Source organism: Oryctolagus cuniculus, chromosome 21 (genome assembly GCF_051225735.1).
Source record: "Oryctolagus cuniculus isolate XC-2025 breed Fujian yellow rabbit chromosome 21, ASM5122573v1, whole genome shotgun sequence".
NCBI lineage: Eukaryota > Metazoa > Chordata > Mammalia > Lagomorpha > Leporidae > Oryctolagus > Oryctolagus cuniculus.
Window position 1 is genome coordinate 13,173,018 of NC_142887.1, and position 26,504 is coordinate 13,199,521.

The 26,504-nt window shown below is 58.5% G+C and overlaps 2 protein-coding genes across 4 annotated transcripts in view; both read left to right on the top strand.

Annotated features, from left to right (window-relative positions):
- Positions 1–18,208, top strand: part of ACAD10 (acyl-CoA dehydrogenase family member 10) — a 48,409-nt gene extending 30,201 nt beyond the window's left edge. For all 3 annotated transcript variants that reach the window (XM_051826814.3, XM_051826816.3, XM_051826813.3), the window contains 11 exons: positions 639–784; positions 3,131–3,304; positions 4,908–5,293; positions 9,078–9,218; positions 9,568–9,705; positions 9,785–9,875; positions 10,663–10,821; positions 11,444–11,616; positions 15,819–15,962; positions 17,084–17,161; positions 17,555–18,208. In XM_051826814.3, coding sequence (XP_051682774.3) covers positions 639–784; positions 3,131–3,304; positions 4,908–5,293; positions 9,078–9,218; positions 9,568–9,705; positions 9,785–9,875; positions 10,663–10,821; positions 11,444–11,616; positions 15,819–15,962; positions 17,084–17,161; positions 17,555–17,695 — 1,771 coding nt within the window. In that variant the 3' untranslated portion in view covers positions 17,696–18,208. The remainder of the gene's footprint in view (positions 1–638; positions 785–3,130; positions 3,305–4,907; positions 5,294–9,077; positions 9,219–9,567; positions 9,706–9,784; positions 9,876–10,662; positions 10,822–11,443; positions 11,617–15,818; positions 15,963–17,083; positions 17,162–17,554) is intronic.
- A 7,455-nt stretch (positions 18,209–25,663) lies between these two features.
- ALDH2 (aldehyde dehydrogenase 2 family member) overlaps positions 25,664–26,504 on the top strand; it is a 28,830-nt gene continuing 27,989 nt past the window's right edge. The window contains exon 1 of the mRNA XM_008272245.5: positions 25,664–25,815. Coding sequence (XP_008270467.4) covers positions 25,690–25,815 — 126 coding nt within the window. The 5' untranslated portion in view covers positions 25,664–25,689. The remainder of the gene's footprint in view (positions 25,816–26,504) is intronic.

The window sequence follows — 26,504 nt, forward strand, 5'->3', positions numbered from 1 at the left end:
GCCCACCTTGACTGTGACAGCCAAACGCATCTGCAGACCTTGACCTGGGAGGCAGCACCTCTGTGAGGAGGGATGGTAGAGCCAGGCCAGCAGTGGACATTCTTACTGGGTGTGAAGTAAAAGGGGGCCTCTGTGTGTCTCTGGGCTTCCCTGCATGGTCTGTCCAGCGTGGTCTCAGAGCCACACAGGTGAGCGGCCTGGGCAGAAGCTGGCTCACGTGTCCAGGCCCCATCTGGTTGGGGCCCTGTGATTGCTTCCTCCTGTGGTGTGCTGGTAGCAGTGAGGAGCTTCAGGGGGTGAGGGATTAGACTCCGCCTGCTGTGGGAGGAGAGCCAAAGAATTTGCAGATCTGTTTTAAAACCATCACCAGGAGGAAGTAATGACCAGGACCCAGAGAGCGTGTCCGTGGGGAGGGCTCCAAAGCCATGGCCGTCTGCAGAGAAGGGGCTGGGGACAACTAAGCAAGCCCTTCCCGTCTCCTGCAGGTGTCTCCGACTGACTGCGTGCAGCGGGGAGCCAGAGGGCAAAGCCGCAGCTCTGGCCCTGGCGGGTGGGGAGCGGGCCTGGAAGGGCAGGTGGACCGCGCAGGCCCCGCGCAGCCCCTGGCTGCGTCTCTCCGTTCCTCCTTGGCTTTTCAGGCTCGACAACCTGCTGTTCCATCCAGAAAAGCCCGAGGTGCTTGCTGTGCTGGACTGGGAACTGTCCACCTTGGGCGACCCCCTTGCCGATGTGGCCTACAGCTGCCTGGCGCACTACCTGCCGTCCAGTTTCCCCATGCTGCGAGGTAGGAGCTGCTGCAGGGGGCGGACTGGGCCAGCCAGCTCCTTGCTCAAAGCCTGCAGCAGCAAACTGAAGCGGTCTGCAGTCGGGCTGGGGCGTGACAGTGAGGCCCTGGTCCTCGGGAGAAACGTAACTGGCACGTCTTCGTGTCACCCTGGGGGAGTGCGTGTAGGGTGCACAGTAAGTGAGGAGCACGCCTGTGTGTGCACAGCACACAGCTAACTTCTAGTTAACTTTTTAGATTAGAAATACAAGTTTATTGTAAAAATGTTATAGACCTAGCAGAGAGCAAAAGAAAAAGAAAAAGTTAAAATCATTACTAGTCCCAGAGAAAATCCCTGCTGATATTTTGTTATCTATTCTTGTTACCTTTTATGTGCATTTTTTTAAATTTGGGAGGCAAAGAGAAAGACAGACAGACAGAGAGTGAACTTCCATCTACTGATTCACTCTCCAAAAGTCCGCAATGGTTAGCATGAAGGTGGGAACCGAGAGCTCAATCCAGGTCTCCCACATGGGTGCCAAGAACCCAAATGCTCAAGCCGTCACCTGCTGCCTTCTGGGGTCTGCATTAACCTGGAAGCTGGGCCAGAAGCCAGGGTGAGAATCCAGAGCTGGTATGGACCCACGCACTCCAGTGTGGGACTCAGCACCTTAACCACCAGGCCAAATGCCTGCCTCTATAAGTACACTTTTTAAAAACAAAAGTGTGATTGTATGATGCTATGACTTTTTCTCTTACTTACATACTTTGGGCATTTTTCCTGCCATTAAATATTTCCTCTACTACACAGTCTTTAATGACAGCATGGGATTTCATTGTATAGAAGTAAGAAATTCTGTTCAATTTCTATTTGGATATTTCATTTGTTTCCGGTTTTTTAATATTAGCCCTCTTCTGCAAAAGCAGTGAACGTGTTGTAGTGATACCTTTGTTATATACAAGGTATACTCCCAGGACCGGCTCCTAGGAACAGAATCCCTCACTTGCTTGTAAATCATGAAAATGTGGTCACCCAGTGAATGGGGCAGGCACGCCAGGCAAAGCGACGTTAGCTGCCACTTGTGACGCCTGCACATCAACAGCGTCAGTTCGAGTCCTGGCAGATCCTCTTCCGATCCAGCTCCTGCTCATGCACCTGGGCAAAGCAGTGGGTGATGGCCCAAGTGTTTGGGCCCCTGACACCCACATGGGAGACCGGGATGGAGGTCCTGGCCCCAGGCCTCGGCCTACCCTCTGTGGCCATTTAAACTGGTGGATGGAAGATCTCTGTCTCTCCCTTTTCTTTGTCATTCTACCTTTCAAATAATTTTTTTAAAGATTTTATTTGCCGGCGCCGCGGCTCACTAGGCTAATCCTCCGCCTAGCGGCGCCGGCACACCGGGTTCTAGTCCCGGTCGGGGCACCGGATTCTGTCCCGGTTGCCCCTCTTCCAGGCCAGCTCTCTGCTGTGGCCAGGGAGTGCAGTGGAGGATGGCCCAGGTGCTTGGGCCCTGCACCCCATGGGAGACCAGGAAAAGCACCTGGCTCCTGGCTCCTGCCATCGGATCAGCGCGGTGCGCCGGCCGCAGCGCGCCAGCCGCGGCGGCCATTGGAGGGTGAACCAACGGCAAAGGAAGACCTTTCTCTCTGTCTCTCTCTCTCACTGTCCACTCTGCCTGTCAAAAAAAGAAAAAAAAAAGATTTTATTTACTTGACTGGTAGAGTTACAAACAGCGAGAGAGAGACAGAGAGAAAGGGCTTCCCTCCATTGGTTCACTCTCCAAATGGCCACAATGGCCGGAGCTGCAGCAATCCAAAGCCAGGAGCCAGGTGCCTCTTCCTGGTCTCCACGTTGGTACAGGGGCCCAAGGACTTGGGCCATCTTCCACTGCTTTCCCAGACCACAGCAGAGAGCTGGACTGGAAGAGGAGCAGCCAGGACTAGAACTGGCGCCCATATGGGATGCTGGCACTGCAGGCGGAAGGATAACCCAGTATGCCACGGCACTGGTCCTTCAAATAATTTTTAAAAGACTCAGTGAAGTGTTTTGTTTCTTATGTTTTCCATAATTTGATGGGATCCCTTTCGATGCTGTTTTTTAATCAAGTCACTGGCTGAATACACTATACAGCCGCCCTGAACTGTGGGGGCGGGGGAGATAGAACTGGAGGCCTCATTCCCTCCTTTGCCGCTAATTGAGCCCGAAGCCTTTCAGAGCCAGACTGTGGCTGCTAACCTCCACCTGCGTCCCCAGCCATCCGAGGGAGAAGGAGCCCTTGACCTGGCGGTGACACTAATCTCTGGAGGTCGTGGGGACATCTGCATGGAAGCCTTTGACGGCGGGGCCGGCTCTGCCTCTCCTCCCAGGTTTCAGTGACCAGGACCTGACCCAGCTGGGGATCCCTGCCGCAGGGGAGTATTTCGAGATGTACTGCCTGCACATGGGCATCCCTGCCGTCGAGAACTGGAACTTCTACCTGGCCTTCTCGCTCTTCCGCGTGGCCGCCATCCTACAGGGCGTCTACAAGCGGGCGCTCACAGGTAAGGGGGCTGCCCGGAAGAGCCAGGAGGGCCTGTGTCACAGGCAGAATGGCCGCTCTGTCCAGAAGCCCGCCCAGCCTGGCCGCCCAGGCCTTGGAGGGATGGGTTGGGCCAGAATTTTTTTTTTTTTTTTTTTTTTTTTTTTTGACAGGCAGAGTTAGACAGTGAGAGAGAGACAGAGAAAAAGGTCTTCCTTCTGTTAGTTCACCCCTCAATGGCCGCTACGGCCGGCGCTGCACCCATCCGAAGCCAGGAGCTAGGTGCTTCCTGCTGGTCTCCCATGGGGGTGCAGGGCCCAAGCACTTGGGCCGTCCTCCACTGCCTTCCTAGGCCACAGCAGAGAGCTGGACTGGAAGAGGAGCAACCAGGATAGAATCCGGTGCCTCAACCGGGACTAGAACCCGGGGTGCCGGCGCCGCAGGCGGAGAATTAGCCTAGTGAGCCGTGACGCCGGCCCAGAATTCTTTAAAGATTCAGTTAATTCAACTGTTTATCATTAAATACATACACGTGTACACACACAGAGAGAAACACATATATAAGGATGTGTCTGGACATACTTATATGTATCCTTCGAAATTTGATAACTTTTTAAAAAATGCTTATTGGAGCTGGCACTATGGCATAGCTGGTTAAGCCTCCGCTTGCGATGCCAGCGTCCCATGTTGGAGTGACAGCTCGAGTCCTGGCTGCTCCACCTCCAATCCAGTTTCCTGCTAATGTGTCTGGGAAGGCAGCGGATGATGGCACAAGTATTTGAGTTCACGCCACCTGTGTGGGAGACTAGGATGGAGTTCCTGGCGTCTGGCTTCGGCCTGGCCAAGACCTGGCGGAACCATTGGGTGAGAAATGTCTTCTCTGTCTGTCTCTCTGTCTCTGCCTTTTGACTAAATAAACCTTAAAAAGAGAAGTAATAAAATTCTTATTGGTTTTCATGTACTTGAAAGGCAGAGTGACAGGGAGACAGAGCGAGATCTTCCAGGTACCGGTTCACTCCCCAAATGGCTACAACTGCCAAGTTCTGGCCAGGCCCAACCCAGGAGCCTGGAACTCAATCCAGATCTCCAGTGTGGGTGGCAGGGACCCAAGTGCTCGGGTTTGTGCGTTAGCAGGAAGCTGGTTTCGAAATCAGACAGAGACTCAAACCCAGACCCTCTGATGTGGCACGTGGGCCTTAGCCGCTGTGCTGTGCACACGCCCCTGCTGTGGTGCTTGTCCGTTTCCTGGTGGGCTGCCTGAGGATCATGCAGGATTTCTTACAGCAGACGTGACGTGAGGTGTCGCTGATGACGCTTTGCTTCTTAGGGAAAGAAGGCGTGGGGCGCAGGGGCCCGGCAGGCCCAGCAGACCTGTGGCTCGCAGCCGCTCATTCGCAGCACACGCAAGTCTCCTCCCTCTCTGAGACTCCCTGCCTTTCCCACAGAGGGAGCACCCCAGTGTCCCGTGGCTCTGGGAATCAGCGAGCTCTACTAGCTCTTAGCACAGTACGCAGCAGGTGCTCAGGGCCGGCTGCAGCTGCGGGTAGAACGACCACACTGTCCCAGGCTGACGCCAGGATGAGGGACGCTGGGAGGAGTCACTGCTTTTCTTTGCTTCCACTTAGGGCAAGCAAGCTCAGCCTCTGCTGAGGACAGTGGGAAGCTGACCGAGTTTATGGCTGACCTGGCGTGGGATTTCGCCGTCAAAGAAGGGTTCCGGGTGTTCAAAGAGATGCCAGCCACGAGACCATTAACGAGGTCCCACCACACACGGGCCGGTCCGCGGCCCCCGCCGAGCCGCACAGGCACGAGGAGTTACAGCTCCGCTGCAGGAGCTGCCTCGGGAGCGCTGGTCTTCTCTCCGGAGGGCCTCTCCCCAGCCGCCAGAGAGCTGTACGAGCGGCTGGCCCGGTTCATGCAGCAGCACGTGTACCCCGCGGAGCCAGAGCTGCAGAGGCACCAGGCCTCAGCGGACAGATGGAGCCCGCACCCGCTGGTGGAGGACCTCAAGGTAACACAGGCTGTCGGCGGCCCCTCCCAGGCACTGAGGAGGCTGGGGGCCCACGCTGACTGTTCTGGGCTCTCTGTTACTCTGCTCGTGCTCAGGTGTGCCTGCGCGGCCCAGGCAGAGGAAGCTGTGTCTGTGCCTTAGGGACCAGGGACAGGCGGGCTTGTGCCGTGCGTAAGTTATGCACAAAGTCTAGAGTCTGCAGCGGCACAGCTGGCGGCCAGATCAGGTGCATCTCAGTGACGCCGCTGCAGCTGACTCCTCAGTCAGGGTTAGCCTGGGCTTCTGTTAGTTTGTAAGTTACTTGAGATTCTTTTAAAATATATATTTGAAAGGCAGAGAGACAGGGGGAGACAGAGAGAAAGATCTTCCACCTGCTCGTTTACTTCCCAAATGGCCACAGCAGCCAGCGCTGGGCCAGGCCACAGCCAAGAGCCCAGAACTCTATCTGGGTCTCTCCCCTGGGTGGCAGGGACACAAGGACTCGAGTCGTTTCCTGCTGCTCCCAGACACATTAACAGGAAGCTGGATGGGAAGTGGAGGAGTCAGGACTCTGACTGGCTCTCTGATACAGATGCCAGCCTCCCAAGTGGCGGCTTAACCCGCTGCGCTGCAGTGCCCGTCCCCACCTGCTACCAACAGGAGAACAATGTAAGCATCACCTCTTTTCTAAAAAAAAAGATACCATCATCAGTTTTTTTTTTTTTCTTGTTACAAACCAATTGCAAAAGTTAACAAAGCTCAAACATGACCGAAGGACTAACGTGGAAAGTAAAAGTTCTCTGAGATTCCCCGCCCTCTGAGATAGCCAGGTCGGCAGTTTGCTGATGGGCCCAGCATCTTTGTCATCTGCTAACATGTGGTATTATTCCCATGTTGTAATGGAATCGTTCTCTGCGTCTTAATAGCATAGCCCCTTTCCACATCAGCACATGGACAGCTGCCTCCCAGGGGCCCCACAGTGGTGGGGCCACTCCCATCCCTGGCTGAAGGCCATTGGCAGTCTAGGTGCAAGTCCTGAAGCCAACTCTGGTCCCTTGAAGCAGCACTCACAGGGGCTGCTGGCATTGCAGACACCGGGTAACCCACTGCACAGCACCAACCCTGCCTTCCACTTCTGATCCAGCGCCCTGCTAATGCTCCTGGGAAGACAGTGGAAGGTGGCCCAAGTGCTTGGGTCCCTGCCACCCCGCTGGGAGACCCTGACAGAGCCCCAGGCTCCTGGCTTCAGCCTGGCCCAGCCCCAGCTGTTGCAGCTATTTGGGGAGTGAACTAGTGGACAGAGATCTCATGCTTCTCTCCCTCCTCTTTTTTTTTTTTTTTTTTTTTTTTTTTTTTTTTTTGGACAGGCAGAGTGGACAGTGAGAGAGAGAGACAGAGAGAAAGGTCTTCCTTTGCCGTTGGTTCACCCTCCAATGGCCGTCGCGGTCGGCGCGCTGCGGCCGGCGCACCGCGCTGATCCGATGGCAGGAGCCAGGAGCCAGGTGCTTTTTCCTGGTCTCCCATGGGGTGCAGGGCCCAAGCACCTGGGCCATCCTCCACTGCACTCCCTGGCCACAGCAGAGGGCTGGCCTGGAAGAGGGGCAACCGGGACAGAATCCGGCGCCCCGACCGGGACTAGAACCCGGTGTGCCGGCGCCGCTAGGTGGAGGATTAGCCTAGTGAGCCGCGGCGCCGGCCTCTCCCTCCTCTTTCTCTGCCACTCCAGCTTTCAAATAAGTAAATCTCAAAAAAAAAAAAAAAAAAAAAAAAAAAACAGGCAGCAGCGTGGACAGGGACCCTGAGGGAGGAGCTGACTTCCTGAGACAGAAGCCAGGGGAGGCAGGCCACGGGCACAGCCCTGGGGTTTGAGGTGGGGATTCCAGCTGGCCTGGTCTAAGCCGCTAGATCCATGCCCCTTCTGCCTCTGCAGTGCAGTACCTGGCCCTGCCCCAGCAAAACTCAGACGGGGAGAGAGGTCCCCGGTTAGGAAGGGGGTTGGGCCCCTCTGCCAGCAGGTGCACTGTGTGTCCTTTTACGTATTCCTCTGTGCATTCACTGTTGCCACAGGAGACATTCTCTGCAGTGAAACAGTGGTCCAAAAATGAGACCACTTCGAGGCGTAATAAACACGGTCGGATTGTCACCAGGGTGTGCTCCCATCGCACATGTGTCGAGTGCCCGGCCCCCTCACACCGGCCGCGCGCTTCCTCCTGGCCCATAGAGCTCTCCTGGGCTCCCCTCCTCTTCCCTCCCAGCATGCTTCCTCCTGGCTGGCAGCGGCACAACGACACCAGACTCTAAAGAAACACCTAGCAAAACCCCCTCCCTAAACATTCTGCTGCGATTTTGCCAGCTTGGTGAAATCGTGGCCTGAGACTTTCATCCAAAGTGTCATTACTGCCCATAAATGAGAAGCGCTCAGCTCTTTACCTTGCGGTTCACAATCTGGACACGTAACCGTTAGTGTCTTCAATTTAAAGGTAAAGGAACAGGTTTGTGTGGGGTACGCAGCCAGGAATAACACCTGGATTCCATCCAGATCTCTGGCTCAGATCCTGTTCTACTCCCTGACCCTTCAAGTGAACAGCCCGTCCATTTCCTCCTTGCTCCTTCTCAGAACTCCCTCTCTGCCTCCGCCTCCCTTCCCGTCCATTTGTTCCGTTAACGGTCACCCTGCCCCAATCAACAGCAGAGAGGGAGATGAGTACATGAGGGACTGTGGAAGCGCATGACACTGAGCCAGGCTGGCCGGGGCCCTCCCAGCGAGCAGCGGTGACGAGAGTTACACACCCGGATCGCCGGGCTCGCCGCAGCCCTCCCACCTCTGCCCCGGCGCCTCAGTCCATCTGCGCACAGCCCAGGTGTGGCTGCTGTGGACGTTGGCTGGCTTCGGGCTGCCCGGTGTCTGCCACCCCACCCCTTCTCTTGGTAGCAGCACCAGAGTCCTACTCAGGGTGTTTCTCCCCCTCTCCCCGCCACTCCACGCCCCAGTTCAGCTGTGGTGTAGAGGGACTGTCAGGGTCCTGGCCAGGCCTTCCCTGGCCAAGAAGTGGGCACGGGAGCGCCCTGGGCCAGCCAGCTCCGCCTTCCTGCACTGGAAGATCGGAACAGCCGTGTGCACTGAGCTCCGCCGTGAGCGGCCCGGGCGCTGCCCTCCAGGTGGCCGGGCCCTCGCCTCGCCTCGCCTCGGAAGGAGCCCCACTCTGGAGTCTGTCCCATCCGGAGTCCTGAGAAGCGCCTACGGCTTCCTCCTCTACCCCCTCATCTGCAGTCCGTCTCTGGGGCTGCACTGCAGCGCCTGACGGTCAGGGAGGTTGCTCACGGTCCCATCTCACAGACAAGAACGAAACCCAGCGTCCCCCCACTGCTGTGGCCGGGCTGGGTCTGACGGAGGCCTGAGTGCCTCGTCCCAGGGCACACTGCCTGGCTCTCCATTCTGAGTGACAGACATGTAGGAACAGGTTCCTGTCCCAAGAGCAAAGCTGGCCTCTGGCCTCATAAAGGAGCTTGTGTGTGTGTTGTCGGGGGAGGGAGGGTCCCCCTTTTCAACCTCAGCCTTGGCTGGGGCTGCAGCCGCAGGTGCCGGGGGATGCTGCTCACCGTGGAGAGGGTGCGTCTGGGAGGGGGAGCCCCGGGCGGGACTCGCTGCTCCCCAGACACCTCTGTAGGCAGAGACCCAGCCTGAGGGCCGGCTCACGTCAGTTTAGGCACCTGCTGCATCCGGGCTCTCTTCTTCCTTCCCAGCCCCATCCTTCTCTTCCGCTGTAAAAATAAAATCCAGTCCTGACATACTTTCCCATAACAGGAGAAAGCCAAGGCCGAAGGACTTTGGAACCTTTTCCTACCCTTGGAGACTGATCCTGAGAAAAAGTACGGGGCAGGACTCACCAACGTGGAGTACGCGCACCTGTGCGAGCTCATGGGCACGTCTCTGCCGGCGCCCGAGGTACCTGCTCCGTCATGCCCTCGGGGGCGAGCACACCACGCTCTGCCAGTCCCACTCCCCACAGGAGAGCGAGGCACCTGTGTGAACTTGAACTTTCCCTAGAGAGGAAGGGCAAGCACAGGCCAGGGATGGGAGTCACCTGGGAAGACGGGAGTGGGCCAGCCCCCAGCCTCCTTCCACTTCACCTAGACAGGGGCTCTGGAATTCTAGAATCAAAATGTGCGATGGAGAGGCGGGGCTTCGTGAGGTTGTCAGAGGGTGACTGGAAGGGGTCCTGCTCCGGCACTTCCGGGGTGTCTGGCGTTTGCACCAGACGCAGGCATCGTGTGGGCGCCCTTTTGCTCCTCAGATATTCAACTGCTCGGCGCCGGACACGGGGAACATGGAACTGCTGGTGCGCTACGGCAGTGAGGAGCAGAAGGCCCGCTGGCTGCTCCCCCTGCTGCAGGGCAAGGCCCGCTCCTGCTTCGCGATGACCGAGCCCCAGGTACCTCGCTAGGGCGGCCCCCACTGCGGGGCCCTGGGCTGCCAGCGGGACCGTGGCTGAGTGGAACGCTGTCCTGCAGGTCGCCTCCTCCGATGCCACCAACATAGAGGCTTCCATCCGGGAGGAGGGCGGCTGCTACGTCATCAACGGACACAAGTGGTGGATCACAGGTATCTGGCCTGAAACTGGCTCCTCAGTGCCCTCGGTGCTGTGTCAGATGCCTGGCAGGGCAGCACACCCCCGGGGACGAGAGGGCCCTGCGGGGGCGTGCTGTCTCTCAGGAGACCACACCGATGACAGGCGTGTGCCTCACGGAGGGGACAGCTGCTAGGGACGGGTGGCGGCCACATCCCTCGCTCCCGGGTCAGGTGCGTTACAACCCAAGGGCTGGCGAAAGCCCCGCCCTCTCTGGGGTTACCTCTGCAGGGCCCCCATGAGCACTCCAGAGGCTTTCATCTCCCGAGAGGCAGGTGGGGCCACCCCGTTTTACAGGGCGGGAAGGCAGGTGGGGCCACCCTGTTTTACAGGGCGGGAAGGCAGGTGGGGCCACCCCGTTTTACAGGGCGGGAAGGCAGGTGGGGTCACCCCGTTTTACAGGGCAGGAAGGCAGGACTCGGGGCAGCAACTCCAGTCACTGGCCGCAGAGAGGGACCCAGAGTGAGAGGGCTGGCTGGTGCCCAAAGCGTCTGCTCCAACACCTGTGTGCACAGAGCCGACCAGGCCACAGTCCTCAGCCTCTTGTCCTTAAATTCCATTTCCAACTCCACAAGACACTTAAAAAAAAATGCTTATGATGTTGGATTCCTTCTTCATTGGGCCAAAACCCACTTTGCTCTTACTTCTGGCTGAAAGCCCGCAAGTACTGTCAAATGACAGGGAGTATTTCCCGGCTCTGTCTGCCCGGGACCAGGTGATGGCAAGTGTCATGGCTCTGGCGTCTCTCTCCCTTCCTGGCAGGCATCCTGGATCCACGCTGCCAGCTCTGCGTGTTCATGGGGAAAACAGACCCACACGCCCCGCGCCACCAGCAGCAGTCCGTGCTCTTGGTCCCCATGGACACGCCAGGGGTAAAAGTCATCCGGCCTCTGACGATGTACGGGCTGGAGGACGCTCCAGGTCAGACCCCTGCGGGCGGGGCGCCCTGGGTGGGTCTGGTCCTTGCTCAAGTTCAGGACTCCTGCATCTCAGGGTACGGCGACATCTGGAGGGCCTCGCACGCCTGCATGTCAGTCCCGTACCTTGAAACCCAGCCACACGGGCAGATGTCCAGCAGGCATCCACGCAGCTGACTCTAGTACACTCAGAAGAGGAGCAGGACCCCGGGGGACAGACACCCCGGGGAGCCCAGGCAGAGGCGCAAGCGTCCACCAGGCCCCAGTGTGCGGAGTGACCCTAGGAGTGACCCGGGGGCCAGAGCTGTGGGTGGGGCCCGTCACGGGGTTCCCTGGCAGCAGTGTGCACTTCGGGGATTCCCCGGGCCACCACCCTGTTAGAATCCTGAACGTCTAGGGGCTGTCAGCTTCAGCCATTTTGTTTGTCAGAGTAACGGCAAAACAGCCGTTTGCCATTAGACATCAGTGATTCACTTTCCATCTGTAATGGGCGCCTCCTTCCTGCCCGCCCTGTGTCCCCATAGAAGCCTGTGCCGGGGCAGCAGATGAGCCCGAGGCACGGGCCGACCCCAGCCCAGGAGAGGGCTTTGGTGGCCGGCTCAGGCTGGTGTGTTTGGGTCTTGCAGGCGGCCACGGCGAAGTCCGGTTTGAGAACGTGCGTGTGCCCCGGGAGAACGTGGTGCTGGGCCCGGGGCGCGGCTTCGAGGTCGCCCAGGGCAGGCTGGGGCCCGGGCGGGTCCACCACTGCATGAGGCTCATCGGCTACTCCGAGAGGGCGCTGGCGCTCATGAAGACCCGCGTGAGTGCCCCCCCCCCCCGCCCGGAGGCGGAGCCACCTCTGCTTTGCTGTCAGCTTGAGCCCTGCCAGGAAGCCCTGTCGCTGCCTTCACTCCACGTGTGCTGCTTTGCTGCGGTTATGAAATTCAGAGCCCAAGGGCCCCGCTCCGGCCAAGTGACCCGCTCCGGCCAAGTGACCCGAAGCGCAAGGCCAGGTCTAGGGCAGGCTCCAAGGTCCAGAGGGTCACGGGCTGCCCAGAGCCACTCAGGTTCCCAGCGCGTGGTTAAATAGCAGAGAGCAGGGAGAACTCCTGTTCATTTTAAAAACTCATTTTTATCCCTGGGACTCCAGCGTCTGCCCCTCTGTCACCCTCCTCCTACAACGTGTCCGGAAAATACTATTTTGCTGTGACTCTCTCTCTCATTGGGAGCCTACATAAAAGACACCTACCACGGACAGCAATTCAAATCACTGGTAGTGATTTCACAAGTAGGAAGCAAACCCTTGAGACCAAAACAAATATCTCACAAAAAATGGTATTTAGGGGGCCGGCACTGTGGTGTAGCGGGTAAAGCTGCTGCCTGCAGTGCCGGCATCCCATAGGGGCAACAGTTCAAATCCCGGCTGTTGCACTTCCAATCCAGCTGTCTGCTAATGTGCCTGGGAAAGCAGCAGCAGATGGCCCAAGTACTTGGGCCCCAGCACCTGTGTGGGAGACCCGGCTGAAGCTCCTGGCTCCTGGCTTCGGATTGGCCCAGCTCTGGCTCTTGTGGCTATTGGGGAATGAACCAGCAGATGGAAAACCTCTCTCTCTCTCTGCCTCTGCCTCTCTGCAACTCTGCCTTTCAAATAAATATAAAAAAAAAAAAAAAAAAAGAAATGCTCTATAAGTCGGCACCGCGGCTCACTAGGCTAATCCTCTGCCTTGCGGCGCCGGCACACCGGGTTCTAGTCCTGGTCGGGGCGCCGGATTCTGTCCTGGTTGCCCCTCTTCCAGGCCAGCTCTCTGCTGTGGCCAGGGAGTGCAGTGGAGGATGGCCCAAGTGCTTGGGCCCTGCACCCCATGGGAGACCAGGAGAAGCACCTGGCTCTTGCCTTCGGATCAGCGCGGTGCGCCGGCCGCGGCGGCCATTGGAGGGTGAACCAATGGCAAAGGAAGACCTTTCTCTCTGTCTCTCTCTCTCTCACTGTCCACTCTGCCTGTCAAAAAAGAAAGAAAGAAAGAAAGAAAGAAAGAAAGGAAAGAAAGGAAAGAAAGGCTCTGTAAAGAGCGGAGGGGCGGTGTTGCGGCGCGGAGGCTGCTGCCCGGGCCGTCCACATCCCGTGTCAGAGTGGCTCCACTCCTGAGCCAGCTCCCTGCTGATGACACGGGAGGCAGCTGGTGATGGCTCAGAACTGGGTCCCTGCCTCCCCCGTGGGAGACCCAGATGCGGTTCCTGGCCCTGGCATCGGCCTGGCCCAGCCTTGACTGTTGTGGGTTTTTGAGGAGTGAAAATGGACAATTTCTCTACTTCATTTTTTAAAATTGATTTCAAAGACAGAGTGGCAGTGTGGTGGATGCGGGATGCAGCTGTCCTGAGCAGCAGATTACCCTGCTGCACCACAACTCCCAACTGCAGATCTCTCTCACTCTCTCTCTGCCTTTCAAAAGAATATCGAATGAACATTAAAAAAAAAAAAAAAAAAAAACAAAAAAACAGCAGTCAGATACACTCTGATCGCTGCACAAAGCTGTGATTTATATCCTGTTGGTTGAGACTGTTCTTTTGTTTCTCTCTGAAAATAAACCATGCCACCCTAGGGGGCCGGGTGCAGTATTTTAGCTTCACGGGACATTGAACTCAGGCCAGGCTCCCAGCAGTGCGACTCCACATATAAATCAGAAATCCTGAGAAAGCGCATAGCCGAAGCATGGTCACTGCTCAGGACTGTGTTCCCAGGGAGTCATTAGTGAAAGATGCCCCTAGGAGGTGCACTACAATACTGATTATACTGGCAGTGTTTGAACTACCCGGAAGGCTAACAGTGGGTGACGGGCCAAATACACCGCGGTATGGGTGTGCAGTGAAATCTAAAAGATGCTGTGGAAATTTTTAAGATTTGTATATTTGAAAGGCAGAGTTACAGAGAGAGAGGAAGAGACAGAGATCCATGATCCATCATTCGTCTGCTGGTTCACTCTCCAGATGCCTGCAATAGCCACGGTTAGACCAGACCAAAGCCAGGAGCCTGGAACTCCCTCTGGGACTCTACCTGGGTGGCTTGAACCGGCACTCCTGTGGGATGCCGGGGTTGGCTGCCCACAATGCTGGCCCTGGGAATCTAGTTCTTAACATCCAGAAATGGGCTCTGGTCTTTCCTTCCTTATTTGAGAGGCAGAGACAGAGACAACTCCCATCTGCTGCTTCACTCCCCAAATGCCTGCAATGGCTAGGACTGGGCAGGCCAACGCCGGGAGCCAGGAACTCCATCCAGGTCTCCCACATGGATGGCAGGGGCCCAGCGTGAACCATCACCCGTTCCCTCCCAGGGTCTGTACTAGCAGAAGCTGGACTTGGGGTGTGGGACATGAACCAGGTTCTTCAGAATGAGAGGCTGCTGTCTTATCCAGTGTCAGAACTTCTAGGGCAAACACCTACCCCACTATATACTCTTCTCTTTACAATTTATTTATTTTATTTGAAAGGCAGAGTTACAGAGAGGCTGAGATAGAGATCTTCCATCTGCTGGTTCACTCCCCAGATGGCTGCAACGGCTGGAGCTGCACCCATCTGAAGCCAGGAGCCAGGCAGGAGCTTCTTCTGGGTCTCCCACATGGGCGCAGGGTCCAAGTACTTAGGCCATCTTCTATTGCTTTCCCAGGCCATAGCAGAGAGCTGGGTCAGAAGTGGAGCAGCCGGGACTCGAACCAGCACTGCAGATGGCGACTTTACCCTCTATGCCACAGCGCGCCCCCCCCCATACTCTTAAAGTTTAAAAAAGCATGCTACACAGCAATATATTTTGCTGGTTTTTTTTTTTTTTGTAAAATATAAATTGTACATATCAAAGTACTTCAAAATATTTGTGAGAAAATGAAATTAAAAGATATTTATAAAATGTATTGATTTTGAAAGTTACAGAGAAAGAGACTGTCCATCTTCCGGTTCATTCCTCAGATAGCTACAACGGCTGAGCCAGGCTGAAGCCAGGCGCCAAGGGCCTCCTCCGAGTCTCCCCCTTGAGTGGCAGGGCCCCTAGCACTTGGGCCATTCTCCACTGCTTTTCCCAGGCCATACCAGGGAGCTGGCTCAGAAGCACAGCAGCCAGGACCAGACTGGTGCCCTTATGGGCATGCAGGCAGCAGCTTTACCGCTCTACCACAGTGCCAGCCCCCAGAGATGTTTATTTCTAAAAGATGTTTATTTTGGTGCAAAGAAATTTAGAAATCTGTATATAATTGTTTTTGATAATATTCATTCATTTTCCATAAAATTTTGAAGACCCCTTATATGCACGGATTTGAAAAACATTTGCTCCAAAATAAACTTATCTTTCAATTCCACTTTCATGAGACCCCTGTGCCGGCTGCTGTGTCTGGATATGCACACAGAAAGTCTGGAAGAGATCCATGCATGACTGGATGATGGATACTAGGTATTTTTGTGGGTTTTTTGGTTTAAAAATGGATTATTTTTATAGCTTTCAGTAAATGTAAATAAAACAAGGGGAACAATACTTTTGATCTTTTCTGACGCCTTGTGGCTCTCACTTAAAAAAAAATCCCCACTGCCCATGAGGTGGCACCTAGCTGCTCGCAGGAGCGCTCAGGATGTGCAGCCAGGCCTCGGTCAGCAGAGGGCGCCCTCGCCTGCGTCCTGCGAGGCCCCACTGTGGTTCCCCAGTTTCCTGCAGCAGCGCTGGGCCAGATGCTGGCTTGGAACTACAAGAGCTGCCCCAGCCTGGTGTCGGGGCCTGCCGGGAGGCGCCTGGCTCGCTGGAATACAGGGTTCTTAGAAGCAATTTGTTCAGCCACCGTGCCATGAATGTTGTCGGAGTCTAGATCTCCCTGGAGACCGCCTGTGGCCAGAGAGCTGGCGAACTGGCAGACGGCCCACGCTCCTGCTTCCGCCCTCCTGCTCGTGCCTGTCCTGCATGCTTCCTCCACCTCTGCAGACGCAGCCCCACCTCGCACGGCCACCTCAGCCCTGCGTGGTGTTAGCCCCGGGGCCCTGTGTCAACAGGTGAAGTCCCGCGTGGCCTTCGGGAAGCCCCTGGTGGAGCAGGGCACGATCCTGGCGGACATTGCGCAGTCCCGCGTGGAGATCGAGCAGGCGCGGCTGCTGGTGCTGAAAGCCGCGCACCTCATGGACGTGGCGGGAAACAAGGTGGGCAGGGCGGGCTGAGGTCAAGGTGGGGGAGCTGGGTCTTCCGTCATTCCACAACGAGGACTGGACAAAGTCTGGCTTCCCGACGTTCAAAGTCTGTCCGCACTGCTTGGAGCTATTTGGGCAGCTTTTTTTTTTTTTTTCTAAAAGTCCAACCTTTTTCTCTTTTTAATGTTATTTTCACGTGCTATATATGTCTATATTTTTAATGTGTATTTGTTCTCATCTTCTTGAAAGGCCCACAACAGCCAGAGCTGGGCCAGGTCTAGACCAGCCTGGAACCCCAACTGGGTCTCCCACATGGGTGCCAGGGCCCAAGCCCTTGAGTCACCATCTCGCATTAGCAAGAAGCTGGATCAGAAGCGGAGCAGCCGGCGCCTGAGCCGGCACTCCGGTCTGGGACGTGGGCATCTCAGGTGGCAGCCTGACCCTCTGTGCCCACACCCACCCTGCAGCTTTTCAAACAGGAAGGACGTCCGAGAAGAGGGTGACCTCTCTGTTTCCCTGGACTGGTTCCCGAGGCCTGACAGGGCCTTGTACTCCCAGGGCCACTGGTGCAGGTGTCCAACAAATGGAAAAGAGGCCTCTACCAGCCGTAATCCAAACGTAGCTTCAATTGTCACCAGCCACTCATCTCCAGGTCTGATGGCCTTCACTGACCTCTGCCTTGTCCAGCCTTCTGGGGGCAGCCCCTCCCCCTGGCCGGGAGACTGTCAGGAGGCGGGCCCAGGCTCCGTGCCGGGTATGCCGGCAGCTCTCGGACCCCTCACTCGAATGTCGTGACGGCGGCAGATCCTGGCAGCTCGGTCTCCTGCGGCCCTGGCCGGCCTTGGCCCCCACTGCTTGGAGGCCCCCACGGGGCTGGGGTCCTGAACGAAGCAGCTGCTTCCTGTCTGGCCCTCTGTGCTGGTGGGAGGGTTTCAGGCGCCCCTTCCCGTTCCGAGTCGCCCTCGTGGTTACCAGCACCGCACCCTCCGTCCTCAGGCACTGGGCCGGCACCGGCAGGCACCGCCGCAGGGCCCCGTGCTGAGCCTGGGTCTTTGCTGCCCCCTGTGGACCCAGCTGTCCCAAGCACCCTGCCCTCGGGGCTCTAGCGCTGCTTCTCTTCCTGCTCCTTGCAGGCCGCTGCTTTAGATATTGCCATGATTAAACTGGTGGTGCCGTCCACGGCCTCCCGAGTGATCGATCGTGCTATCCAGGTGAGCCCGGGCTGGACAGGCCTCCTGGCCTCTGGCTGTGCCCGACAGCCGCTGCTTAGCCCCCACTCCCCGCGCACGCGCTCTTCGCTTCCCCCGTGGGAGCAACCCTAGCCCCATTGGGAGTCAGAGCCCAGAGAAGTGGGGGGACTTGTCCAGGTCACCCAGCTGGCGAGCAGCTGACCTCACACTGACGCCCCGGGGCCGCCTCCCCTCAAATCCCAATGCCTGGCCCCAACCCGGGGCTTTCCTGGGAGTGGAAGCCGCCCTGCAGAGCTGCAGTGGTCACGGGTGGGGACATCCCTGGGAGAGCACCCGCCATTCACAGCAGCCGCGGGTGCGGGGCCCTCACGGGAGGACTCAGGCCCCCCCCCCCCCCCCCCCCGTGTCTTCCAGGCCTTCGGGGCAGCAGGCCTCAGCAACGACTACCCACTGGCGCAGTTCTTCGCCTGGGCCCGGGCACTGCGCTTCGCCGACGGCCCTGACGAGGTGCACCGGAGGACGGTGGCCCAGATGGAGCTGAAGCGCCGCGCCTAGCCCTGCCGGGCTGCAGGAGCCAGGCAGCCTCACCCCGCCAGCCTCGCCCGGCTCCAGCGGTGTGCCTGGGGAGGCCCGGCCTGCATGAGGCTGGCACCGCGCCCGGCAGCTCTGCCTGGGATAGAAGACGTTTCTGTGCCAAGTCCTCCGGTTGTTTAGGGCGGGGAGGAAAGGGACGGGCCGAGAGCTGGTCTCCCGTCTCATGCCCCCTTATCTGGCCCTGGGAACCGGAGCACGGATCAGGAACCCTGCTGGGGCTCCAGCAGCCGCAGCCCCTGCTCTGTGGGGCCTCCAGTCTGGATCCCAGGGCCCAGAGTGCTTCTGGGAAAGCAGGATGAAACCAAAACCCTGAAGCCACTGCAGCTGATTCTCTTCGAGTGTCCACAACCTAGAACGCTGATCAAAGTGTTGTTTTGGAAGGGGGTGGGGGTCACAGAACAGTAAGGAGACACGTCTGAGACTCTGAGCTTCTGTCAGCTGCAAGCAGTGGAGAATAAAGTCCCCCCCACCCCATCAGCACCCCCTCACGCTTCTGTCTGTCCCCGCTGGATCTCGTCTGCGCCCCAGACGCATCAGGGGTGTGGATGCTGGGACCCGTGGGTCCCGAGTCACCGCCTCCCCACTACCTCTCTCTGGATTCTGCGCTCCTATTAGCTTCCCCCAAAGAACCGTGGCACCGGCCCCTCCAACTCGCACTCCCCGTGTGCCTCGCGGGCACAGAATCCGCGGGGAGGAATGGCAGTGCTCGCTCACTCGGGTCTGAGCCCCCTGAGGGACGGGTGCCCTGAGAGCTGAGGTGGCCGGTGGGCATAAGCCCTGGGCCGCTGACCCGACCCCTGTGGCTGTGCGGCCAGAGCCCGCCGCCCTTCAGCCCGGGAGCCTGCTGCCCTGCCGTCCCCAGCACCACCACGTGCTGCAGCCAGGACCCCGCGCTCTGCTTTGTACGGATTTCCACGTCCCGGCTGCAGCCCCAGTCCCCACCTCTCCCTGCTGTCTTTCTCCCTTGAAGAGCCCCAGTCGTCCCTGCAGAGGCTGGGAGGGGGTGGTTTGTGCACAGGCTCCTTAGATACACTTGTCCCAAGCTGTGTGGGGAGCCCGTCTGTCACCCAGGGATGGGAGAGCTACACTCAGCCCCCGCGCTAACTGCCCCGACAGTGCCAGCCAGCCTGGCAAAGAACCCTCGCACACTGGCAGGATTCTCGAAGCCCGAGTTCTCATGTCAGCCCCAGGCCTCAGGGCCGAAGAGGGACTTTTTAGAAGGAAGTGGTCATGGCCTGACCTGTCACATGGCACTGAGGATTCTTCCTGGCCTTGGAGGCTGACCTTGCTCGTCCAGTGGTGCAGCTGTAGGATGACCCCACACCTCCCGGATGCCCGGCTTCAGGGGCCGGGGGCCCTCAGGCTGCCTCCAGCAGCCCTGGTCGGTGTCTAGTTCAGCTAGGCAGTTTCACTCATCGCTATCTTGCGAGTCCAGGCTCTGAGCCAGGCCGGGGGGGGGGGGGTGCGGGTGAATACAATGGGTAAAGCTGCTGCCTTGGTGGGGTTTGCGTCTCAGTGGGGGGAGGTGGCGAGTGCCCTGGACGACGGTGGTGGGTGCTTGGCACACTCCTGGGTGTCTCGGAGCGACATTTTCTAGAAGATGCGTTGGAGCCAGCAGCTGCATGGCAAGAAGAAAGGCAAGTTTCGAGAGGTGGGAGCAGCAAGGGACAGGCCCTGAGGATGGGGGGGGGGGCGCTGGAGGAGCAGGACAGAGGATAGGAGGTGGGCCAGGTGTCAGTTTCATGGCGATTCCCCGTGTGACAAAGTAGTGATGTGATATGAATGATGGGTTTCTAAAAGAATCTTCCCGGGGCAGGCGTTTGGCACAGAGGTTGAGTTGCTGTGTGGGATGCCCACGTCCCACGTCAGAGTGCCTGGTTCAAGTCCCAGCTCCCCTGCTTCCAATCCAGCTTCCTGCCGTTGCACACCCTGGGAGGCAGCAGCTGGTGGCTCAAGTACCTGGGTCCCTGCCACTATATTGGAGACCTCGATTGAGTGGTGGGCTCCTGGCTTTAACCTGGTCCAGTCTGGCTGTTGTGGGCATTTGAAGGGTGAAACAGCAGATGGAAGATTCTCTGCCTTTCAAATAAAAAAAAAAAAGATAAAAAAATTCAAAAATCCTTCCATCACCCAAGGTCACTGGGATGAAGGCGGCGCCGAGGAGGGGCTGAGCCTGTTCGCAGCTCCGAGCTCCAGGAGGCCCACCTGCAAAACCTACCAAAAGACACATGCGAAAGAGCCAGAGAGTCAGAGGAAACTACACCCAGCCTCATTAATCTCTCAGTCGCCTCCAGCCCACGAGCAGATGTTTGGCTGTGGGCGCAGGCTTGGGTGTGAGCGAGCTGGTTTGGCAGTGAGCGAATCTGCCAGTTTTATTTATGGAATTCCACCCCTGCGAGACGGGACCTGCCTTGGAAAGGGAGCCAAACGTGATCGTCACACATGCACTTGTTCTTCCCTGCCGTATTTCGTCCCAGAGTGGCAGAATGCGCGTTCCTCTGCTCCCGTGCTGGCGAGCACCAGGGCTGGGCTCTGCAGGCCTGGCCCTCCGGGGACTGTCCAAACGCCCCTGGTCCTGTGTACCCGCCATCCCTGGAGGGGCCTCCTGCAGCCCCGTGGGGGCCTGGCATCCACAGGCTGCTTGCAAACACGGTCAGATAATCCCAGGAGCAGTCCGAGTTCTGGGCACCTTGCCTGAAGCCTGCAGCTGGGAGGGAAGCCTGCAGAACAAGCTGCAGTGGCCCGCCACACGTCCCCAGCCTTGGAGTGGCTCTCCGGGGACAGCCCTGTCTCTGCCCAGCTGGGTCCTAACAGCTCCCCAGGGATGCCTCGGGGCTCGCCTCTTTGCAATCACCGAGGCCAGGGCACTGGGCTGGTGAGCACCCCCAAGGCCCAGCTGCAATGCTGTTCACACCGCTCTCCGTGCTGCCACGCGGCCACAGACTTCTCCCTACATCAGTGTCCCCCGAATGCCATGAGGCACGAGCCTCAGAGCAGATGGGGTCCAGCCCCAAGTGACAATCTCTTAGACCAGGATTTGGGACTGAGTTTCTTTTAATCAAGTTGACTGCGTAGAGAAATGGCCCGGGAAGGACGGACAGTACACGAGCTGTGAAGATGGACCTGCCGCGGTGAGGACATGCTGTCATCAGTCAGGTGCCATTGCCGAAGGGAACAGGCCAGCACCAGCTGGACTCGACTGTGATTTGTGCAGGGGTGACTGGGCCTCTTCAAGGGAGAAAGACAGCAGGGAGAGGTGGGGATGGGGCTCGAGCAGTGGGGAAGTGGAAATTTATACAAAGCAGAAGCACGGGGAGACCCGTCCATGTACCAACACAAGGCTCCTGACTCCCCCCCACCCCGCCCCGGCAGAGGCTGGGAGACAGGTCTTAGGGGACACCTGGGGCCCACAGTGACTTCTCTGGGCAGCTTGGGGCTTTCTCAGGCACTTCAAGGGCCTAGGGGGTCCTAGCGATGGGACGTTGAACTGCTAGAAACACCGTGTGCCGTGTTAGTCTTTCCCCAGGAATGGAGGGCAGGGGAATCATTTGTGCTGAGAACCTGCAGTTTGTGTAGGCCAAGGCCAAGGCCAAGGCCTGTTTAAGACGACAGCTCAGAGGAGCCTGGCTAGAGTTTGATGAAAGATGGTTCTGGATTCAAAAGACCCACATTACAATGGATTTGAAGGGCCGGTCTGTGGACCAGCAGGTCGAGCCACCACCTTCAGTGCCGGCATTCCATATGGCACCAGTTCTAGTCCCAGCTGCTCCACTTCCCATCCAGCTCTCTGCTGTGGCCTGGGACAGCAGTGGAAGATGGCCCAAGTCCTTGGGCCCCTGCACCCACATGGGAGACCCATAATAAGCTCCTGCCTGACTCCCGGCTTTGGATTGGCACAGCTCTGACCACTGTGGCCATCTGGGGAATGAACCAGCCAATGGAAGCTCTCTCTCTCTATCTCTGTAACCCTGCCTTTCAAATAAATGAATGAATCTTAAAAAAAAGTTCTCTTTTTTTAATCACACCAAAGACTTATTCAAGACTAAGAAAACAAATAAAGAATGTGTAAGAGTAAAGAGAGCCCATACAGGCTGTCAGGGAGAGATTTAGGTTGAGAGTTAAATTTTATTTTTTCAAGATCTACTTTTATTTCTTTGAAAGGTGGAGCTACTGACAGAGGGAGAGACACAGAGAGAGTTTCTATCTGCAGGTTCACTCCCCAAAGGGTCATAACGGCCAGGGTTGGACCAGACTGAAGCCAGGAGTCAGGAGTTTCTTCTGGGTCTTCCACGCAGGTACAAGGACCCAAACACTTGGGTCATCTTCTACTGCTTTCCCAGGAACATTAGCAGGAAGCTGGATCAGAAGTGGAGCAGCCGGGACATGAACTGGTGCCCATATGGGATGCCGGCACTGCAGGTGGCAGCTTTACCCACTATGCCACAGTGTCGGCCCCGAGAGTTAAATTTTAATGAATTCTCTGGGGGACTGAGCCAGCAGAGCTGTCACTGCTGGGGTTTCAGCTCATCCCACTGACCTTGAACGAGAGTGTGAAGGCAGCTGAGAGAGGCTTCCCCAGGTGATGGCCCTGTGGGATGGAGGGGGGATGGGGAGGGAGGGGGGAGGGATGGGGGAGGCGGGGGGAGGCAGGGGGAGGCAGCTGCTGGCAGGGGGGATGCTGAGCACTCAGGACAAACTGGAACACGTGACCTGGGAACCACACGCGCACCAGGCACGTGGGCGGGACTCAGCGGGGAGCTGAGCGGCCCTCCTTCCCCTCCCCACTCACTGCTTCTGCACCTGGCTCAAGGGCACCCTCCGTGCCCTCCCACACCCGCCCCAGTCATCATTCGGTCATGCTTCAGCCAGGCGCTGGTTGCCTCTCACTGCAGCCCTCAGCCCGGGCCATCGCCGTCCCGAGGGAGCCCTCCGGAACACAGGCCCAACCTCATCCCTAACCTTGCTAAGAGAAAAGAAATGAGGAGAGACCGCGACTTGGGAGAACGCCTCAGGGATGAAAGCGTTCACATGACGAGCATGCGAACTGGTCCAGGAGAGGCTGTTACACAGACACTGAGCTGCTTCAGGCAATTCGTGGGAGAAAGATAACCGATGGTTGCAAACCCAAGGATTCGCACCAGAGATGACGAACTGGAATGCCCGGATACACAGAAAGCTCCTATAAACCAGTGTTAAAGAAGCCAACAACCAACCGAACAGAACCACGGGACGTGGACGCAGCAGGGAAACACGCAGCCCACGGGCACAGGCGCACCCACCCATCCATGAGAAACCAAGACGGATGTGATGGTGACGCGCCGTCTTCTGCCAGCTGATCACAAAACCCAACAGCAGCCTGGTCACAAACCCCACTGGAATGGGTGTTAGAAACTCAGACGCCACGGGGTTAGGGTGTAAGAAGTCAAGGCTCATGGCGGTAGTGCAGACTGTCCTTGGCTTACTGTGATTCAGCCAACAATCTCAACCGTGCAAAAAGGCCTTTTGCGTCCCGTGGAAACCACTCTGGGGCTTTAGAACTTTGATTTTTCCTGGCTCATGCAAGCCAGGCACAAGGCCCTTGCTCACTGTGTGGACAGTGGCAGCAGGTGCAGCTCCTTCGCGGCCTGTGATCCCAAGTGCACACAGCTGACAACACTACAGCCCCCGGGCTGCAGAGCTGGGGTGGCGGTCAGGCAGCCATTCGCGTGCTAACTGCATCTTCAACACACCGGCACTTTCAGCGGGCAGTGGGCTTGTCGCGGTGTGACCCCTTCCTGAGCCCAGGAGCGCCAGCAGGACATCTGCTGACTCAGTGGTTCTGTTGTTTTCTATGAATTTCTCAAGGAAGTCAGACACACATCGTGGCGCTGTGTGTAATGACAAGAGACGGGAAACCACCTACGCATTATCCACAAGAAATTCAATAAGTACAAACGGGAACATCCACGTAGCAGTTTGAGAGAACAGAGACCCCCGCCCAGCCGCGGGTTGTGACCACATGAGAGTGAAGAAGCCAGAGTGCCTTTGGGAAGCAGGGTCCCTGGAGACAGACGGGGAGACTCACTTTTCAGACGCTCTCTGGTCCCAGGCCCAAGCCGTCCCCTGTCTTCCCAGCACACAGCCGCCATTCATCTCCCAGACTCCTCTGCGGCAGCAGTGGCCACGTGATTGGCGTTTAGCCTCAGGATCCACGCAGGTGCCGCCCTTGACGATTTTTTCTTCTCTGCTGGGCGTGGGCTGGTGCTTAGCCTCCGAGTGGCTTTGGCAATCAATCGGGCGCTAAATCAGAGTAGCACAGAGAAGGGGGCCTGGGTCCCGGGCTCGGGCCGGCCGGGCAGGTGTGAGCAGGGATTTCAGGACGCTTCCCGCAGAAGCCCTCCTGCAGTACTCGTGGCATCACACAAACTCAGCAAAGCGAAGACGACAAAAGCACTCAGACACTCTCTGGTCTCCCCAGCGCCGAGGTCAGCGCTGCCTGACATTCCACACTGGGGCCTTGGACATCCTCTTAGGGGTTGGCTCCAGGGGCTCCAGCCTCAAACAACTTGTGGCCTGGCTGTGGCCTGGCCCTGCTTCTCGGTGGGAGTGGCTCCTCCTGCCCGGGGCCCCTTCCCTCCTCGTGGGCTTCTACTGACGTCTATCAGGCTGAAATGCACACAGCTGGCAGCATCCACGCCCCTGCCCGGCCCATGCTCTCTCCCTCCCTCCTGCAGCTGCCCGGCCGGCTCCCCAGTGTCTAGCCGAGTTACAGAGAAGCAGAGAGAGAGAGAGAGAGAGGGAGGGAGAGAGAGAGAGAGAGAGGGAGGAGATATCTTTCATCCTCTGGTTCACTCCCCAGACGGCGACAATGGCTAGAGCTGCACTGCTCTGAAGCCAGGAACCCCGAGCCCCCTCCGGGCCTACCACGTGGATACAGGTGCCCAAGCACTTGGGCCGTCCTCCACTGCTTTCCCAGGCCACAGCAGAGAGCTGATCGGAAGTGGAGCAGCCAGGACTCATGCCACACGGGAGGCTGGCACTGCAGGCACACAGTAGCGCCCGCCCCGGGAACGAGCCTTTGGGAATTGTGTGTCCCGCCCTGGTTCCGGCATAGCCAGTCCTGGGGGGCGGAGGCAGGCGGGGGGGGGGGGAGAGGCCACACGTGCCGGGAGAGGCCAGCCATCCTGCCCTAAACTCTGCTGCGTTCTCTGCGCTTCTCGGGGGCAGGCCAGGGGGGCCTCTCTCGGGCCTCTGAGACACTGGTTCCCTCTGGTCTCTCAGGACTCACCGCTCATTTCTCGACCACGGGGCTTAAGAACAGTGCGCTGGGCCTGCATGTGGCATTGTGGGTAAAGTCACCGCCTGCGATGCCAGCTTCCCATATGGGCACCAAGACCTGACCTGGCTGCTCCGATTCCTACCCAGCTCCCGGCTAATGCACCTGGGAACGCAGCAGAAGACGGCCCACATGATTGAGTTCCGGCACCCACGTGGGAGACCTGCAAGGAGCACCTGGCTTTGCACCAGCCCAGCTCCGGCCCTTCTGGCCACCTGGAGAGTGAACCAGTGGCAGGAAGACCTCCCCCACCCCCGGAACTCTTTCAAATACATAAGTAAATCTTAAAAAAAAAAAAAAAAAAAGTAGTACCCTGTGCCCCAACCACCTCGTCACCTGGTCACCCCTTTCTCCCCGTCATGGTTGCTTAGCCCGAGCGCTAGGCAGGAGCCTGGCGCGCCCCAGGGCCCTCAGCAGCGCGGGGCAGCCCCCAGCCGGGATGCCGGGGCCCTCGCCCCGCCCCGCCCCCCGCGCCGCACCGGCCGCCGGCGCGCACTGGCCGAGGGGGGGGACGGGCACGCCCCCGCGCCCCGCCCCGCGCCTGCCCATTGGCGGCCGTGGGGGGCGGGGAGGTGCGGGAGCAGTGACCCCAGCGGCCCAAAGCCGGAGCCCGCGCCCCGCGTCCAGCCGCCCGAGCAGCATGTTGCGCGCCGCTGCACTCGCCGCCACCGGCCTCCGGCCCTTCGTGGGCCGCCGCCTCCTGTCTGCCGCCGCCACCCAGGCCGTGCCGGCCCCCAACCAGCAGCCGGAGGTCTTCTACAATCAGGTGAGACCCCGCTTTGTTCTCGGGCCCCCGTCGCCGCACAGCCCTGGGCGCGACGCGGCCGGCCGGGAAGGCCCTGGCAGCCGTGGGCCTCAGTTCACCCACGTGGGGTGCGGGGCTCCGCCGCGGTGGGTGTGCGCGCGCGCCTGCCCCTTCTCAGCCCCTGGCGCGACACCCCGCGGAGGCCTAGGCGCGTCTGGCCGCGGCTGGGTTTCCAGCGCGGTGCCTGGTGCCAGTCTCCCCACGGCGCCCCGGCCCCTTCGTCGCCCGTGTGCGCGCGGGGTCGCCCCCGTCTTTGCAGCGGCGTCTCCGCCTGCTCCGTGGCCATCGCTCTGACCTCCCGCCCTCCTGCACACAGAAGCTGGAAAGGAGAAACCGCGCGGGAGAGGGGCGCTTAGCGAAGGCTTGTCCGTGCGCCACGGAAGTGGCAAACGGCGGGTCCCCGGGGTCGGCAGATGGTGGCGGCGGCTTTCACCGACCCAGGGGGAGCTCTCTGGCCCGAAACCCATGCCCAGTGGCCGCTGTCCTGCTCGGCCAAGACTTCGAAATACTTTTTCGTTTGATCTCTGAGTTTGCGTAGAGTGCTGGAGTTCACACGGAGGAAACTGGTTATGAAAGAGTTCGTTTCGTTTGTGCAACAACTGCGAGCTGGCTGCTCCTCGCTGGCTTCCGTTCTTCCGTGCATCGGAGGG